Raw genomic sequence first — 17,511 nt, 5'->3', positions numbered from 1 at the left:
GTATTCATTCCTTGTTGCTCTCCAACAAAAAGTTGTTGGATTGACTGGAACGCGAGAAGAATGACGACTATCGACTTTAGCTCGCCTACGGAGCTAATTGTTTAATTGGACTCGTTCCATTTCTTATTAACTACTTCCGACTAGTATTACAAATGAACTTAAGACATCTCATTATTTTTGAAAAATTAATACTATTATTTCTGAATGTTTTTCTTCATTCAAGTGTTATTCTGTTACTCAACTTTTATACAGGTTGAGGAATCCCTTTGTAATCAGGTAAATAGATAAGCAATACTTGAAGTGACAGTTTTTTCCCTGTTGCACCAATTATTGAAGTGAGATTATATCGTGATCTAAAATATGTTTTATTGTTTCTTTGTTACCTGAATAAAGTATTCGAAACATTATTTAAACTATGCCATTTTTTTTTCTGACGCATCGTTGTATCATTTGTCATATCAAGAATGAACCAAATACGGCGAATAGTTCCCTACAGTCCAAATAAAGGTATGCAATACATTTTCATCCAAGCCTTTATCATTACAAACTTGACTATGGGAATGCATCAACCGATTATACCCAATCCCCGTGCTAGGCTATTATTTTATTCCTTCCTCCTTAAAAATAAACATAATTTTTTAAAAAATGTTTCTATCACTGTCAAACCATTTAGAGAAAAGCAAGCGTGAGTTATAGACCATTTCAAAGTACCCTCCATTAGTGTCACCAATCGGAACTTATGGTGGCGCTACCTGACGGTAGAAATAGGAACTCCCAAATATTCCCGACCATCACGCCAGTCGTCGTAACCCCACCTGTTTGATCTCGGTCCCTACCCACCACCCGCGGTTCAGTAACATTCTAGAATGTTTTTCGAAAATATTTTCAGGATTAATCCAACAAGTTCTTCACGATTTAAAAAGCCCAAAAAGTCCCCATACGTGTCATCCACACATGATGAAGCCATCTGTTTTCCAGGCCTTAATAATAAAGGCAACTATTCGACGTCGAGTGTCACAAAACGTGGTGTTCTTTTTATTGAATGGATAAAGTCGTATATTTATTGTCAGTGGTTTTCACTGTAAGCAAAGTGATGTACAGCCATGATAAAAAATAAGATCCGTGAGCAGTCAAGAGAGAGGGGGAAAGATGTGTATAAAGAAAGAGAAAACGTGTGTGTGTGTAAAGGAGAGATTGGAAAATCTCGAAGAAGAAGTTGAAAAAATAACCACTGCCGAACCTGGTGGTGGGCATGACTCTCCTTTTATTCCAGCTAATACCCGTACGTATGAGGGGGACTGAAACTTCCCGCCGTTCTTCAGTCAGTCGACTTTCAGGCGAGCTGTAGGTAACACACTTGACCCTCTCGCTGCTGCGGGCGTTTTTCTATCAAAAATATTTTCTCTTTTTTTATTATTTTGTTTTTATATCTTTGCTTTCTGTCTGTCGAATATTTTGCATCGTCGAGAAATTTGTGTGTCTTTTCTTTCTAGCAAGTGGCAACAATTTTGTTTTTCTCTTGTATTGCAGTTTTGCACATTTCTTTGTCGATCGTCGACATTGATCTTTCGTGGCTTCGTCGAGAGCCAATATACACAGTGACGTTTTATCAGCTGGACTTCATATCCTACCCAACAACGCAAAATAACAATGGCTTACCATGGACCAGCTTACGGACTAAGTCGGGAGTGTCAGATGAAGGTATTGTTCCATCTTCTATATTACTAACTACTAAGACTTCTAGAAAGTTCCCGGCTGTGTTATTATTGACGTCAGTTCACGGAAGTTTGTCAACCGGACGTTACACAGAGAGACGCAATTTCTTTGGCTGGATATTAAAAAACAACCCACACACATGGTCCATTGATTGCTGAAAGATAATACTTAAGACCTTATGGCGAGGGAGGTCTGTTTTAACTGGCCGATATCGGGTTCCCAACGTTTCAGGTGAAATAGCAGACGTGAGCAGTTTTTTAGGGGGGATTGCAGAGCAAAATAACGTGAGCAGTAGCTTGGAAAACATTTTCTAAATGGGATTTGGTGTGTGTCCATCCCTAGGTAACTTGGGGCGTGCTTCGCAGCAGGTATATATCGTACACACTACATTTAATGCTTGGCTTTTCAAGGGGAAAAGTGACACCCTCTCTCTTCTTAGGCACGTAAATCACGTTCTTTTCCGTCGCATAGTCAGACTTGGGAAAGTATACACCTTTTCTTTAATGGGAGCCCCGAAGGGTTGTAAACAAATTCCTGGTTTCATTTTTCGTCCTTCTTTAAAAAAAAAAACCCACCCACTAAGGAGTTACAACCCGCATCCTATTTGAGCACTAATGAATGAGCTGAGGACCCCTTCAATTTTGACAAAACAGAAAAAAACGGAATGTTGACAAGAAGATTAGATTGCGTTGGGGGTTTGCTGTTATCTAATGGTCATTGAATTTGTGCTCAGTGAACCCCGACCAATGGCACTAAATAAATACGTAGAAGCCCTGAATATTAGATTGATTGCGTCGAAGGAATGAAGAAAAGGCCGACCACAAATTACCATCGAATTGGGAATTTGTGGCGTCACACAGTCGGCCCGACAGCCGTGTCAATCAATGTCTGAAAGGGAAAAAGGGGAGGAATAATATCGGCCGTTTCTCCCACAAAGCCTTTCCTTGTCCTCATGTCGTTGATGCAGTGCTTTATCTCGGTTGTTTTTATTTTTTGACATTTTTCCGATACACATTTTTTTTGTGAATAATTCTATTTTTCGTTTCTGTTTTTGAGTATAGAGTCAGGCCAAGTTTAGCTTGGAGCGAGCCCGGGAGGCCCTCGACTGGGTGGAAGCCGTTTTGGATCGTCAGCTCAACTATCCTCAGCCATCCGAAGGTCTGCGGGATCAGCTGGACTTTGCCCACGTCCTTAAAGACGGAATCACTCTTTGCGAGTAAGTTATTTCTCATTCTCCCCTTCTATTTTTGAGGGGAGGCATTTGTCGGAATCCGCCGAATGCGGTCGAGCGTGAAGGGAGAGTTGCATCCACCGATCCATCAGGTGTCGTATGACCGAGCAAAAGAGAAGCCCCGGCCAGACTCTCTTGTGCCGAGCTGGCGGCGGCGAGTAACTCATCTTTCTCTTTCCGTTCATGAGCCCAGCGTGACCAAGAAGACCTGCCGACTTGCGGGTGAATGACGACACGTGTAGCAAGTCGACGGGTGGTCGCCCTGGTGGTAAATGAGCCGCAGTTTGCAGCAGCAGCCCAGCCCGAAAGGGCCAAAATGAATAACTTGCCGTAAGACAGTTGCCGAGTCCATCATTTTCTCGTTTGGCCGACTCAACCGTAGACACATAACCTGACTAATGATGATACTCTCTCGAAAGAAGTGGTTAGCACTCATCACTGCCAAACGCCCGTTTCTTCTACCCAATAATTCACTGCCATTTACACTTGCCCTTATTTGTTTCAATTTCTTCTTCCCTTTTTTTATTTTTTTAAAAACAAGTTGTACAGTTTGCAACGGAAAGACGGTGTCGTTATTTCCAAGATCGGATAAACTGTTAGGCGATCCCGAATCTGCGGTTCTTTTTTCTTTGAATTTTATCGAGTACTGAGAGTCTATCGGGAAAAACCAGTTTGGAACATTAGTGGCCGTTCAGTTCAAGCGATTCGATCTCGTTGATCCAGCGGAATTGAACTCTTTTGCATTCCGTACAAGGTTTTATGATGATGTATAGGATATAAGAATAGTAAAGAGACACTGTATAGATGGCAAAGATTTTCGTTCATTTTTTTCTTTCTAGTCGGAGAATTTTTCCTTCGGGAGAGATGCAACCTCATTTCCTAACTTCCCCTCTCTCTCCCGTAAAATAAAAAAAAATATTCCAACAACCTGAGCGATCAAAAGAACGGCGTGTATAAAGAGAAAGAAGAAACGAGAGAGGAGGAAAAAAAAAGAACGCTCACTAAAAGAGAAAGCTTTAGTTAACTTTCGTTTGGAACAGACTACATAGAGAGAGAGAGGGTCCTTGTTTTCTATTTAAATAGACAGACTCTTTTTTTTTTCCTTTCTTTGTGGAAAATGTAGATGTATAAAAACGTACATATGCAGCTGCCATTGTTAGTTAAAGTTTACCGCATAAAAATAATAATAACACAAGAGAAAAAAAGGCAACGGCAGTGACGTTACGACTGAATTCAAGGTGTGTTGTGCGGTAAAGGGGCCGGGGGACACTGTGCAACTAGGATTCTCTCTCTCTCAACAGATGTGTGTGTGCTGCGATGTCTGCACGAGCGACTCTTAAATTCACGCGGTCCTTTTGTGGGCAACACAGAATTTCGGTTGGGGGAACTGAGACTCCGTCTGTCAGCTACCTGCTACTAAGCTCGTCCATCATTCCGAGAGAGAGAGAGAGAGAGAGAGAAAAGAAATAAGTATTTCGGGGTCTATTCTTTTATTCATTTTTATTGGATTTCTTTTGTGGGATAAAATGATCGTCTGCACCGGAACTTAATGATATGAGAGCTATAACTTTTTTGAACGACTTTTTTTCTTTCCCCATTGCTCGAATAACGACAAAGAAATAGAGTGTCGATTTTATTGACCATATTTTTATTTTGTTCTATTTTTGTGTGCGCCGCAGAAAGTTTGTCCGAATCAATTCATTCGAGCGGAAATATTTGAATTGAATGTGTGTATAATAGCGTGTATATACGCACATCTTGCTGGCGGACGTCATTGATGACTGACTTGATTATAACATCGTCTATCCAACCCCAGACCGGGGAAACGCCCTCGCACTGCTTTTTCTCTCTCTCCCAATTTGTGGGAGATAACTGCATGACTGGTTATTTTCATGTCCATAATTTCTTTCTTTTTCGAAAAAAATTTCTCCCTTAGCTTTTTTGACAAGAAATCAACGATGCGGTTTGGTTTAGTAATTTCAGAGGAAGTGGTTTTTATCGCAAGAGATAGCGAAACAAGTGACGTCATAAAAACAGAATTTCGGTGTTTTGTCTTATCAGTTTTTCTTTTCTGAGTGGGGGGGTTTCGACCAGTTTTTGAAATGTTAACTTGAATGAAAATGAGATATACAAAAGTAATTACGAAATGGATGTTCTCGTTATTTCTAGATTGATTAATTCCCTGGAGCCTGGGGCGGTCAAGAAGATCAACACGATGAAAGCACCTTTCAAGCAGGTAAAACATTTATTTTTTCTCTCTCTCTTTCTCTTTTGTTTATTTCAATTCAATCCCTTATTTGGTGGCGTTTTGTCGAAATGGCCGTGTTGTCTCTTTTGTTAATCGAGTGGTGTCGTTCCGCTGGCCTGTCACACATAATAATTTCCCACCGTTGATAATGCGTCCATACAAGACGGCCGATCCGATGTATACACGGCCGAGTGTGATGGATTGTTAACGAATTGTATAACCGATGGGGACACGGTTGTGACAACTGTGACAACACGTGTAAATAGCTTCCCGTTTCCCCATTCTCTCTCTTTTCGAAATAGTTTGTTTCAATCATTTTTCCCCCCACCATTGTCGAGTCTTTTACCTGTTGCATTAACATTCCTGCAGGAGTTTGACACAGTCGATGCGTCATTTTTGTGACAGTTTTTTCTCTTCTGTCGCCTATCAATTTCATCATCTCCGAGAGAGGCTGCAGATATTCGTGAACGAATTGATGGTTTGGGGGGATACTCTCTTATTTTTTTTCTCGATCGACAGAGAAAATCTTGTTTTCTCTTATAAGGGGAAGAAGAAAAAAATCCAAGATGGAAGCGATACTATTAAAGCATAAGCAGAGAGGAAAGGCGTCGTCGTGACTCGACCATCGAAAAAGGTTCGGATATTTTTTTCGCTCGAACAATACAAAAAGGAAACCTCGAAATCCTTACATGGTCGACACATGGGGCACCTCTTTGGCTGCCGAGCTGTGGATGGCTGTGGGGGGAGGACCTCCAGCAGCTCGACTGCTGCCAAAAGAGAGATCTTTTGGGTTGAAAAAGAAAAACATTCATTTTTTTTTTCGGTCTTAAGCTGTTGCTGCTGCAGACGAGGTGCTGGTAGTGGTGAGTCACTGGCATGGCCCGTTCCAGCAGGTTTAGTCCAGGTTTTTTTTTTTCAAAAGTGTTCTTATAGGGGAATGTAATGAATTGTTGAAACGAACCAGCCTGATATACGTGATATAAGTGAAGTAACGCCCCTCTAGAACTCCCAATAACCAATTTCTCTATGTGTGTTTGGTTTCCTAAAAACCCCGAAAATAATAACAACAACTGGACGAGTCATCGCGTTTCATTCCGCCTGCCGAGTAATTGATGAATATTCATACCAACAAAGCGTTCGCCTTATTCAGCAGATTGGAAGGAAAACAATTAATCCGAGGCCTCTCTTATCTCTTTACGTAATGTCCCTCAAGGTTGGTTGGCTCTTACCTGAATGAACATCTAGGGAAACAAGGCTGAACTCTGATTTCAGACAGGAAAGGTCGTGTCACATTTTTGTTTTGTGTTTCCAGGCTAAGGGACCAGAGATAAACAACGAGGGTAAAAAAAAGAAAAACGCCATGTTTGATTAGCAGCTTTTTTTCTTTCTTTCTTATACATTTCCACGCTATTTTATTGGTTACCGACCTCTTGACCTACGCCCTGGTTGGTCCTCTCCCCTTTTCACGGGAGTGAATCACGCCACACTCGTTCCAGTTCTTCCCCCCTTTTTTTAATCTTTTCATTCTTATATTCTCCTCTCTCGTTTATTTAGACGCGCCAGCACACAAAACGTGAAAGTCGAAGGCCTCCCTCCCCCCCTCCAATGTACAGGGACGTAGGAGAAAAGGTTGAAAAGGCTCAGCCAAGAGAAAGGTAGAACTGAGTTGTAAAATTGAGGTCAGCCACCAAGAAAGCCAAAGAGCAACGCTCCCAAGTTAAAAAAAAAAAAGAAGTCCAATCGATTTCGTTACACACTGTCGACCATCCTGGCGTGTTTATATGCAGATGTGTGTGTGGCTGTTTGTTGTTGTTGTTCGGCATCCGCAAGTCCGAACTTGGCCGGCATCGCTGTTTTCTGCCAGCTGTGATATTCCGTCAGCTTTTTGGCCAAAAAAGCAACTGCTGGAACGTTGACACTGTCTTAAAAACCGCCAACACAGATCCCCGCAAGCTCCTTATAAGGTTGCAAAGTTTTCTCTCAAGGACTGGACTCGGATGACTGGCGAAAGCGAAGCCAGCAGCTAGTCAGTTTGGCAGTCGGTCTATCGCTGTAGACTTTTTTATACGACGGTCTATTGGAAGATATTTACGTAACCATTCAAACAAAACCAGACTAGGTCAACGGCCCATTCCGATATACACACACACACACAAAAGTTTCACGGCTGTATTTGAGGAGACCAAACAAGGCTATCGTAAACATTGAAAAACAAAAAAATAACCCTTCTAGCCTTCGATTCAAGTCTAGAATACACTTTTAAATAGTGTGCACACCCACTGAGATGGTGAAAGATTTGGATTACCAAATAAAAATGGCATAAATCATGTGGGATTTTTGTAAAATTATTTTTCAAGCTCTTCAGACGACCGTCGTGTTTGGCTTGGGCTCGTGTCGAGTGGACACGCTAGCAGTGTATAACCATGTTTGGAATTGGATAGCCGTTCTAGTTCCCCCCTTTTCTTTCTCTTATATATACGGCTCTCCTAATGGTCGAGTCCTATGCGTGGCCTGTCTGCTCCAGTTGTGTGAAAACAACATCCAGTCGACTGGTTTCCATATTTGTTACACTGTTGAATGTATGGAGTCATTCCTCCGTTATCATCCGGGGCTGAATTACATGTTTTATGATGACTTTGGAAAAGACGATTGGAATTCTTCTTCCTCCAATAACTCAATTTCGATGCGGATGATGCTGTGTATAGATAGCAGATGCGTGTTGAAGACAATTTGGGATTTTTTCTTCAGAAAAGAAAATAAATATTAAATAATTCCAACTTTGGTTTCTTTCTCCGTTTTCGACAGAGGGAAAATGTCGAGCTGTTCCTCAAGGGCTGCGAGAATTACGGCCTCAAGTCGCAGGACCTGTTTCAAGTCAACGATTTGTACGAGCACAAGAATCTCTACATGGTAAAAGATTTTCTCTCAGACTTTTGAAATTGCCATTTACTTACAATTTATTTGCTATCGCCTCCCCGTTTCGTTCTTTTTAGGTGGTCGATACCATCTTTGCCCTCGGAGGAATGGTACGTCTATTACCCAATACCTTTTTTATTTTCGTCCCGATCTCAATCTCTATCCTATTGTTATTATGATTTTATGATTATTAAACAGGCACAGAAGAAGAACTGGGATGGACCGACGATCGGCGTCAAAGTGGCCGACGAGAACCCGCGAGAGTTCTCGGCTGATCAGCTGGCCGAGAGCCACAAAATCATCGGCTTACAGTACGGCAGCAACAAGGGCGCTACGCAAGCCGGCATGACACCGTACGGAGCTACGCGCCAAATCCGTCCCGATGGTATTATTTCCTTCATTTTTCCATCATTTATAAACCCTATAACTTTGTTCGTGTTACTATATACTTTGTTGTTGTTGTTAATCTGTTTTAACTCATATCAACTTTCGCTATAATTGTGAGCCTGCATCTCATGAATAATCTGGCATCCGAGATTGGGAATTCGTGGGCATCATTTTCTTAATGGGCCATGTCATGCATCTGTCGTCTGATGCTTGGGAGGACGAGCCCATAATGGTTTTCGCGTGACTGAACACATTTTCCTTCTTGCCAGTTCACACTACTCGAGCATCTTAACAGCAGCTATCGCTGTTCAGCAGCAAGAGAGTTTGATCCGGCGTTTCTCTCTCCCCAAATCTCTTTGATGACTAATAATATCTGTCATTATGTGGAATCCATCACGCGCTCACGCCCCTCGAGCGTGTACACAAAACGCGAAAAAAACAAAACAGAAAACGCTTTGTGTGTGTGTGTGTGAGAAGACCATTAATCATTTCAGACATGTCCACGATTCACTCCTCTTACGGCCATCGACGATTGCGCCCTTTTGTTGTGTCCACATGTCATTCTAGATTGATCCGATTCAGTCCTCTTTTCCGCCCAGTTGCAGTCTAGGAAACGCCAGCTAGTCGTGTTGAATGACGAGAGAGATCTTTTCCTCGTCCATCCTTCTTTAGTAGCTCTTTTAGAATCCTTGATATTATTTTTCTCCCTTTTTTTTATGGGGATTTTCTTCCCTAAGCTTTTTTTGATCTCCAAGACAAGGATATATACGGCGCGGAGGCGCCCACGCACCGATGAATCACGAGCCCGGCGTGCGCTCGACCTTGCTGAGCTCCTTGTAGCTTTTTTCTTTCTTTCGTTCGTTCTTTTCCAATTCGAGCCGTGCTTGGATCGTTTCATAATAATGAACTCGTTTTATATTTTTGTATTTTTCTGCCTTTTGAATGGCCTCGCCTGTACATTTGGTTAAATCTGCCCCTTTCTCCCGTGCCTTGTTTATACAGATTCGTACACTAGCTGAGCAATACCTTAAAAGGGCTGGCTTCTGTACGCTGGCCAGCTAGTACACACAGCATGTCCAACTTTGAGCTTGAGAGAAAAACTTGCCAAATCAACTTTTTTGTTGTTGTTTGGTTTGCATCGATTCTACATGTAAATAATGGAAACTGATGTCTTTTTTTTTTCCTGCGCTGGCAAGCAATTCTCTTTACGATTGATGGGCTAAAACGTTATTTCAAACGAGTTCCTGGTTACATTCAACACTGGACAACAAAGCCATCTTTTTTATTTATACTATGTATTGAATAAGAACACCTTTTTTTCCCCCTCCTCCGGACTGTGCTTTGTCGGGCTGTACGTATAAAGTTGCTCGAAATGGCGTTGAAATGGGATTATGCATACTTAATATAATTCCTTTCTATTCTCGCCAAACAACAGTGTACATAGATGTTTGAGAATTTTCGAGATGCTTGTAGTTTACTGAATAGAACCGGTTTCGGGGATTTTCGCAATACGATCCGCTATTTTAATGCCATCTTATTTCCCAGGCTATGAGCCAATAAAATGCTAGACGCAGATGTCTTAAAAGAGTTCGATAACTTTGGGAAAATTTCGGGGTAATGATATCGAAAATCAGCCAACCAGTAACCGAAATATGGCGATTTCTTTTTCCGTGTTGTTCCCGAAGAATCAAAAACATGTGTCTGCGCTCTTTAATTTTGTTGTGCGAGTTCCGTTTGATTGCATCGGTTAATCAACCACCAGTCCCACGTCTTGCACAAATCGACATAGTAAAAAAAAATGTATATTTTGTCTATAATGCTATTGTTTTTTCTTTTGCTTATTTCAGAGTTCGCTCACAACGGAATGCACTAGAGGGATTAAGAAAAAAGAAAAGGAAAATAGTGGCTCTCAATTCACCTGCTGGAGGAAAATGTCAGCCTGTTGCGCATTTTTCTGGGCAGATTTCATCATGCAAGCATTTCTTCTGAATTTCCCCCCTTTTGTTTTGTTCTGCGCGAGTAATGCCTTTATATGTTCAAAGGACGTCGATATGACTTGTTTTCTTTTTTGTGTTACACATTCCGATCGATTGGCAGATATAAAAAAATCTACTCTTCTTCCTCCCTGCTTTGCTGAATTCTTTATTATTTGCTCCGTGTCACCATCCTTCAACCGAGATTGGCAATTCTTCTGCAGCAAACTGTCCCCTCATCTTTCTTCCGCCGTTCATTGTGCTTTACCGATTACATAATGGAACAAGTGCCTTCACTCCTCACAAGGTTTTGATCATTATTTTTTTGTCATATGGCGAGTTACATCTAATAATACACAACACCATTCGCTAATGTACACAGCAGCAGCTACATTTGTATCTAAATCAGTGAGGCTGTGGAACATGGCCATCTACGTAAAAATTACGCGTGATGGTAGGAAGTTTAAGAACCATGCCTTCAAGATCGTGTGACAAGATGATTTGACAGCCCAGGCGAGAATTAGGCTTCAATCCAGGAGCCATGTCCAGCATATCCTCCTCCTCTTCCTTGGCCTCTGACAGCTTATCATAATACTCTTCTTGGACATAAACCTGGCATGTTGAACAAGCTAATGATGCTTCACATGCACCTAAATAGGTGTGTTGTAAATTTTCTCATGAATAAGCAAACTACAACCAACATTCAGAATATGGTCATTTGTTTACCTTCCAACTCGATTCCATAGCGGTGAGCCAAGTAAAGGACATTATCACCCACCTTCCCCCGGACTGGCCTCTGTTTCCCTTCTTTGTCAAGGAAGGTTATATTTACACTAGAAATTTAAAAAAAAGAAAAAATTTACCTTAATATAAATGAAAACTTTGACATCGTTTGATAATTAATCAAACATTTACACAATGTTGTTATGGAGTAACTTTTATTGCAGTGAACCTTACACTTCGTCTTCTGACTTTGGATCCTGCCATTCGTATTCCCCGCTCCACACAGCTGAAACAAGTAGCAAATAAAATAAAAAGGATTAGTAAATATATTTGGAAGCAAACGACAGTACGGCACAATGACGTTATCTAATACCCTAGGAATTCATTAGATAATCAAGAAAAATATTCTTACCGGGACTCAAAGAAAACGTTCGAACGCTATATTTGTTTTTTTGAACAAAACTAGATACATTGGAATGTAAATATCTTTCATTTCTAAATTTCCACCTGAAAATGTATCGTAAACAAGTAAGTCGAACGGATGCTGCCATGCTGTGAATTGCGACATTGAACGATTCTGTAAGCTAATTAAAGCATTTTTAAATTTATACCTAAAATAAAATGCATTTTTGAATAAATTCGAATAAATTTTTTATGACAAATTTTCAAAAACATTTCAATAGAACTCTAACTTTTTAAAATTTATTTACATGACAGTCTGACAACGCTTCCATCTGTGTCAACTCTATGGTCTATGGTGGCCTTTTTTTATTTTCTAGGTTTGTGTTTGTGGAATTTTTGAATTTGCGAGCCTCTTTATAAGAACGAATTGCATACGGTGTTTTGAAACACAAGTGAGAATGCTGCATTCGTTACTGTGCAGATTTTTTTTCATCAACCTCTAATTGAGAAGAATTTCGAGATCAAGGGACTGGCGGCCGCCTAAACAAAGCCGAAATCTAAACATCATGGCGGCTTGGTCAAAGGCCTATCGCTTGCGGCAATGCCTTCTGATAACGCTTCTGTTGCTGTTGGATATGTATTGCCTTTTCTTGGCTGCAGAGTCTCCAAAAATTTCTTCTGGAGGAGATGTGGCAGCTGATGATCGTGACAGAACTTCTGTAAAAAAAGAACTCAGGAACCCAAACAGGTGGATGGGTGCTGGTTTGGCTGAAGAGGAAGAAATTGAACCCATCAAAGGATTCTATTTGGATGAAGGGTCTCAGATGCTTACATCTTTCATGCGCACAGTCAGCAACGATGAGTTGGGGGTCACAAATCTTCAAACTATATATGACTCCCTTCCGTTTGGTTTATTGGAGAAAGATGACTCTTCCAGAGTGAAAGATCTCAGTGATCGTATTCAGCGTAAACTGTCTCACTATTCTTCTTTAGTGAACAGTAGTAGAATTGCCATTGAGGAACTCTTTTGGCATCACTTACACAGGCCTTTAAGCACTCCTGCACCTTGTTGTGAACTTCCAGATGGAATGCTTAGGTAAATAAATATTTTCAATACATTTTTGAAGTGCTCTACATATTATTTATACATTGCTGTGAAGGTATGATAGCCATTTTGGAGCTCTAGTTTCTGAAGAACTATCTTGTGATGTGTCGGTACCAAACCACAAGCCCCTCAGTTTCTCCCCTGGACATAATCTTACTGATGGTAAACAGTTTCATGCATGAAAAAATACTACATTTAAAATAATTGTGAATTTGTTTTGCAGTTTTTGCCAACAACTTGAAAGCAACTTCTTCCATCAAGTGGCAATACTTCCTTAGTGCAGATGGTGGGCTCAGTGAATATCCAGCTCATCGCATTGATAGCAAGTCTACTGGATGCAACAAAGCCGGCGAACTTTTGCGCCGAAGAAACTTGTATCTTTCTTCAGTCTACCCAGAACCTAAATTTGTTGTCATGGTAATTGACCATGGAAGTGCGCTAAGTCCTAATCAACTATCCATCGCAAAAGCCATTGGAAAATATATCGTCACAAGCTTGTCGGATAAGGATCACATTGGATTGATAGCTCTCTCCGACGAGCTTCACTATGCCGGCGTCGGCGACTGTTTCACGCGTGGAATGACACGAGCCAGTCGCCAGACGAAATTCAAACTGAACCGATTCATCGACAGTTTGACTAAAGCTAAAGCACCTGCCAATCACAGCCTGGGTTTCCAACAAGCCCTTGATATGGCCAGACAAGGCATGCTGATGAGCGGAAACGATGCGGGGGCCGGTTTTCAAACGTCAGTGAGCGGTTGTGCACCAGGCAATCAGTCATGTGGCCATGCACTCCCTCCCTCGATGGGCGATTGCCCCACTGCCAGCTCAAATCCAGTTTTGTTGGTGTACATCAGTCGTGGCCTTTTGTCTTCGCTTGCTGAGCCTCGACAAGTTTTAGAGCTGATTGCACTTGGCCAACTCTGTCTCCAGGGCCGATTGGTGATCAATACATACGCTCTAATTGATGGTAAAAATTAAAGTCTTGACATTTTAAATTAATTAGAAATTTAATTGTTTCTTGATTTTATTAGATGGAAAACCAATTATGTACGAGAAAGCGTTTCTCCAAGACGTGGCTATGCAAAATTATTCGCGCTACAACGTTTCCTTTGCAGCTCTCGAAAGGCTTCCTATTATGCGAGGACAAGCCCTGGCAATCAACTCAACTCGGGGTCTTTCATCCACCGTTGGAGACTATCTATCTGTTCTTCTAAATTCTTCAGCTCTGCACCAGGCAACTATCACATATTCTCCACCTTACTGGGATTCAGTTGGGAAAGGTAAACAGTTATCGGAATTGAATTTATGCCAATTATTCACATGTCATAACCCCGTATTTTTTACCATCTTGCAGGATTAGTCATTAGTCTAACGCAACCTTGTTTCCATTTGGATTTACTGGTGGGAGCTGTCGGTCTAGACATACATTTGGCCGATCTAGTCGAGGACTTCACATATTTCAATGTTCCCGGAGGTCGGAGCTACGTTTTTCTGATTGATTCGATTGGTAACGATATTTGATTGTTAACTTGCATAATAGAAAGATAAATTACAACTTTGTATCTTTGTAGGGACGGTATTGATGCATCCTTCATTAGCTCGACCGAACACGGTCTCTGAAGAGACGATCGCCACGGACATCGGTTTCTTGGAATCACGCACTGGATTTGCAGCTATTCGAAGGCAAATGCTCACCTCCACTTCGGGAACAGGAAGAGTATCTTTTGTATCCAACGCCACTGATACCACGGAACAGAACGGTGACGACGATGATGAAGTCAAGAGTACGACGCTTGTATACACTTGGGAGCGAGTGGGATCTACTCCTTATATCGCCTGCATCGTAACACGACACGATAAGGCTGGATCAGACGTTCAAGTCTTACGCCGAGTACCACCCACCTCACTGCCGGATTTAGTTTACCACCGACTGGACGTTGTCTCTAGCCCAAGCAAAGTTGATCTGTGTCGCTACTTTCGCCAACATTCTACTTTGACTGCCGGATCCCTTTTTCTTTCACCTGCCGCACATCTGTCTTCTTTCCAATTTGAGTCTTGGGCTGAACCGTCGCCTGTAGTTATTCAATCATTTATGGCATTCCTAAGTGATAAGACCAAATTGATAGCCAACCCTGGGTTGCGCTCGGCAGTTCGTTCAGATGTCGGAGCCTTGGCACAACTTGTTCCTTTCTGGAGATCGCAGTTTGGTCATTCTCTACTAAGGCAGTTTGTCGTCCGGCGTTATGCAGCAACAGCTACTAGTGGTGTGATGATTGAATATCCAGCCACTGTTCGGCCAGCTTCCTTTGATCCACTACGTCGTCCTTGGTATCAAAAGGCCGTCGAATTTCCGGGAAAAATTGTTGTTACTGGACCTTCCTTGGATCCGTCTGGTTCTGGTTTCGTCGTCTCAATAAGCCACACTATTTATGAGGGAAAACCATCCGGTCATCACAGTTCTACGGACGGCGTTGTAGCAGTTGTCGGTGCCGATTTGACACTGTCCTACATGCACCGGATGCTTTGGGCCACTCTACCCTTTTGCCCCGACCGTACTGGCCAAGTCAGGGGCTCAAGTGTTCGCTGTTTTATAATGGATGAGCGTGGTTACCTACTCGTCCATCCCAACTTGTTGGATCCTTCAACACAGGGAGGACAAGCCAACGTAGAACAGCAGCATTTGACACATCACGAACCTTTGGTGGCATCCGATTTGCTGAATCACGACCGTTTCGTCCTGAAGAAAGCCTGTTCCAGCTATCCAGATCGAACCGTTCAACGATTTTACCAACTAAATTTAACCCTTAACGACCAGTGGGTAGACCGCAGTGGAACTCCGGATATGCCAGTTCCCGTTTTAACAAACCTAGTTCACGGAGAGCACTGCATTCGATATCAGATCGTAGCTATCCAGGGAACAAACTTGTTTGTTGGTGTTGTCAATCAAACCTGTGAATCGGCTACCGCTTTCTGTCCTTGCTCAACGGTAATAATAACTTTTAAAAAAATAGATTAACACAAAATATTAAATTCGTTATTTTGTATTAGGTGGATCGGCTTTGTTTGAACTGCCATCGAATGGAACAAAGTGAATGCGAGTGTCCGTGCGAGTGTCCATTGGAATTGGATACGTGCATTAATATGTCGGATTCGGCTCAATCGGAAGCTGAAGGCTTACCAAACTGTCCAGCATCGGAGCTGTCCTCGTCACCACCGCCACCTCCTTCTTCTCGATCACGCGATGTTGAGCTTTTGCCGTCTTGCCTTGCACCGGATTGTGAGGGACGTCTTTCGGAAAAAGAATGCTTTGGTGTAGTCGGCTGTGAGTGGTGCGTCAGGGACTCTGATTCGCAATCGCTTCTCCAGGTAGCTCTTTTTATTTTTCAAACATAACTATTTGTCAATATTGTATTTCTGATTTTGTTAAATTATAATAGATTCCTTTTTGTACTCAACACTATAAATGTTACGGCGGAGTTCTTCGCGGAGCTTCTCCATATGCTGATGAATCTAATAATGGTGGCATCTCAACGGCGGATATAAATTCTTCGTTCAAATCGCTACCGGTTGGTCCAGTGGCCGGAGGAGTTTTGGCTTTCTTCTGCTTTGTCGCCCTTTCCGTCTATTGTTACCGCCAACAAACTCGCCGTCGCCATCACGGCGCTGGTAGCGGAGGTTACGGATCAGGATCAGGTGCTGGTCTGCGAATGACTCAATTAGACAACGACATGGACGAACACGACGATATTGAACCTGATGTAGATGAGACAACGGCCGTTGTGACCCATGAATTCAGTCTAGCAGGTGGTGTTGGTCTCGACAATGTCGCAATCGTTTCCCCCTATCGCGTCAACACAGGATACCGACGCCCAGCCGGTGGCGATTCAGACCATGGCTATTCAACTATGACGCATGATATGCATGAAGATTCCGAACATACGGCCTCATATGTTGAACCGTTGCTCGTAGGACGGGATCGATATCGCCCGACAGCTCGCTCGGTATCAACAGGCTCATTTTCTTCGCGGGCTTCGTCTCCTCTCGGACCAGTCTATCATCCCGTTCGCGCTGCCAACCAACGAATTGTGTCACCCGGCACTCTGCTCGAATCGGCCGACGAATTAGAGGCCGAGAGAAATGAGAAAGGGCCTAGAGAGCTTATGGATTTGCACTCGTCACCTCCCATCCGAATGTTAGACGATTCATTGGGTATGACTGTTTTACCCGATTCTAGCCTTAACCAGCTCATAGTACCTGTCACCGTTCATATGGTCGATACAACATAACGCTTCCCGTTTGTAACGAGGCAGCTGATATTTTATTCAAATGTGCCATGGATTTTTGATCCGCCCTTTCGCGTGTTTTCACTTTTCGAGCTCTTCCAAACTCTCTTGTTTTTATCTTTTGACTGAATGCTATTTTTCGTTCGTGTGAAATTTGCCAATCAATTTGTATGTTTTCGAGAAAAAGAGTTGGGACTATTGTTAAACCAGTATTATTTTTTTTAAATTATCCCCTCTGAAAAATATCGTACCGATCATGTGTGCGTCTTCTGACCTCAGTGCCTTGAACTTGATGCAATCAATCATCTTTGTGCTTTTTTTTTTCTTAATTCTTATCCAAGCAGCTCAACCCTCATTTTGTGAACAAATAAATTGTAAATCCGAAATTGAATTCGATTATCTTTACTCAAATTTAGTTTATTTAGGAAGGTGTTTTATTTAGTCAAGTATACTAATATTCTAATAATTATGACACGATTATAAATTTATTTCAAAACATAATCAAAACCACGCCATTATCGAAC

The 17,511-nt window shown here is 42.0% G+C and overlaps 3 protein-coding genes across 3 annotated transcripts; 2 read left to right on the top strand and 1 right to left on the bottom strand.

Moving 5' to 3' along the window:
* The first annotated feature begins 1,255 nt into the window (after positions 1-1,255).
* On the top strand, positions 1,256-10,848 carry LOC124338579 (myophilin-like). The gene is made up of 8 exons (XM_046792671.1): positions 1,256-1,348; positions 1,531-1,701; positions 2,778-2,932; positions 5,117-5,183; positions 8,001-8,105; positions 8,189-8,221; positions 8,310-8,496; positions 10,346-10,848. The coding sequence occupies exons 2-8, from the start codon at positions 1,651-1,653 to the stop codon at positions 10,369-10,371; spliced, it is 624 nt and encodes a 207-aa protein (XP_046648627.1). The 5' UTR covers positions 1,256-1,348; positions 1,531-1,650; the 3' UTR covers positions 10,372-10,848.
* On the bottom strand, positions 10,579-11,776 carry LOC124338580 (adrenodoxin-like protein 1, mitochondrial). Its single transcript, XM_046792672.1, has 4 exons — positions 11,607-11,776; positions 11,429-11,480; positions 11,198-11,304; positions 10,579-11,121 (listed from the first exon to the last, which is right to left on the bottom strand). The coding sequence occupies exons 1-4, from the start codon at positions 11,743-11,745 to the stop codon at positions 10,877-10,879; spliced, it is 543 nt and encodes a 180-aa protein (XP_046648628.1). The 5' UTR covers positions 11,746-11,776; the 3' UTR covers positions 10,579-10,876.
* Positions 11,777-11,919: 143 nt separating this feature from the next.
* Positions 11,920-17,378, top strand: LOC124338478 (VWFA and cache domain-containing protein 1-like). Its single transcript, XM_046792560.1, has 8 exons — positions 11,920-12,692; positions 12,757-12,863; positions 12,925-13,671; positions 13,736-13,984; positions 14,059-14,211; positions 14,276-15,690; positions 15,753-16,070; positions 16,142-17,378. The coding sequence occupies exons 1-8, from the start codon at positions 12,163-12,165 to the stop codon at positions 16,988-16,990; spliced, it is 4,368 nt and encodes a 1,455-aa protein (XP_046648516.1). The 5' UTR covers positions 11,920-12,162; the 3' UTR covers positions 16,991-17,378.
* The last annotated feature ends 133 nt before the right edge of the window (positions 17,379-17,511 follow it).

This window comes from Daphnia pulicaria, chromosome 4 (genome assembly GCF_021234035.1).
Source record: "Daphnia pulicaria isolate SC F1-1A chromosome 4, SC_F0-13Bv2, whole genome shotgun sequence".
NCBI classification, from domain to species: domain Eukaryota; kingdom Metazoa; phylum Arthropoda; class Branchiopoda; order Diplostraca; family Daphniidae; genus Daphnia; species Daphnia pulicaria.
This window is presented reverse-complemented; position numbering and strand designations above follow the sequence as displayed.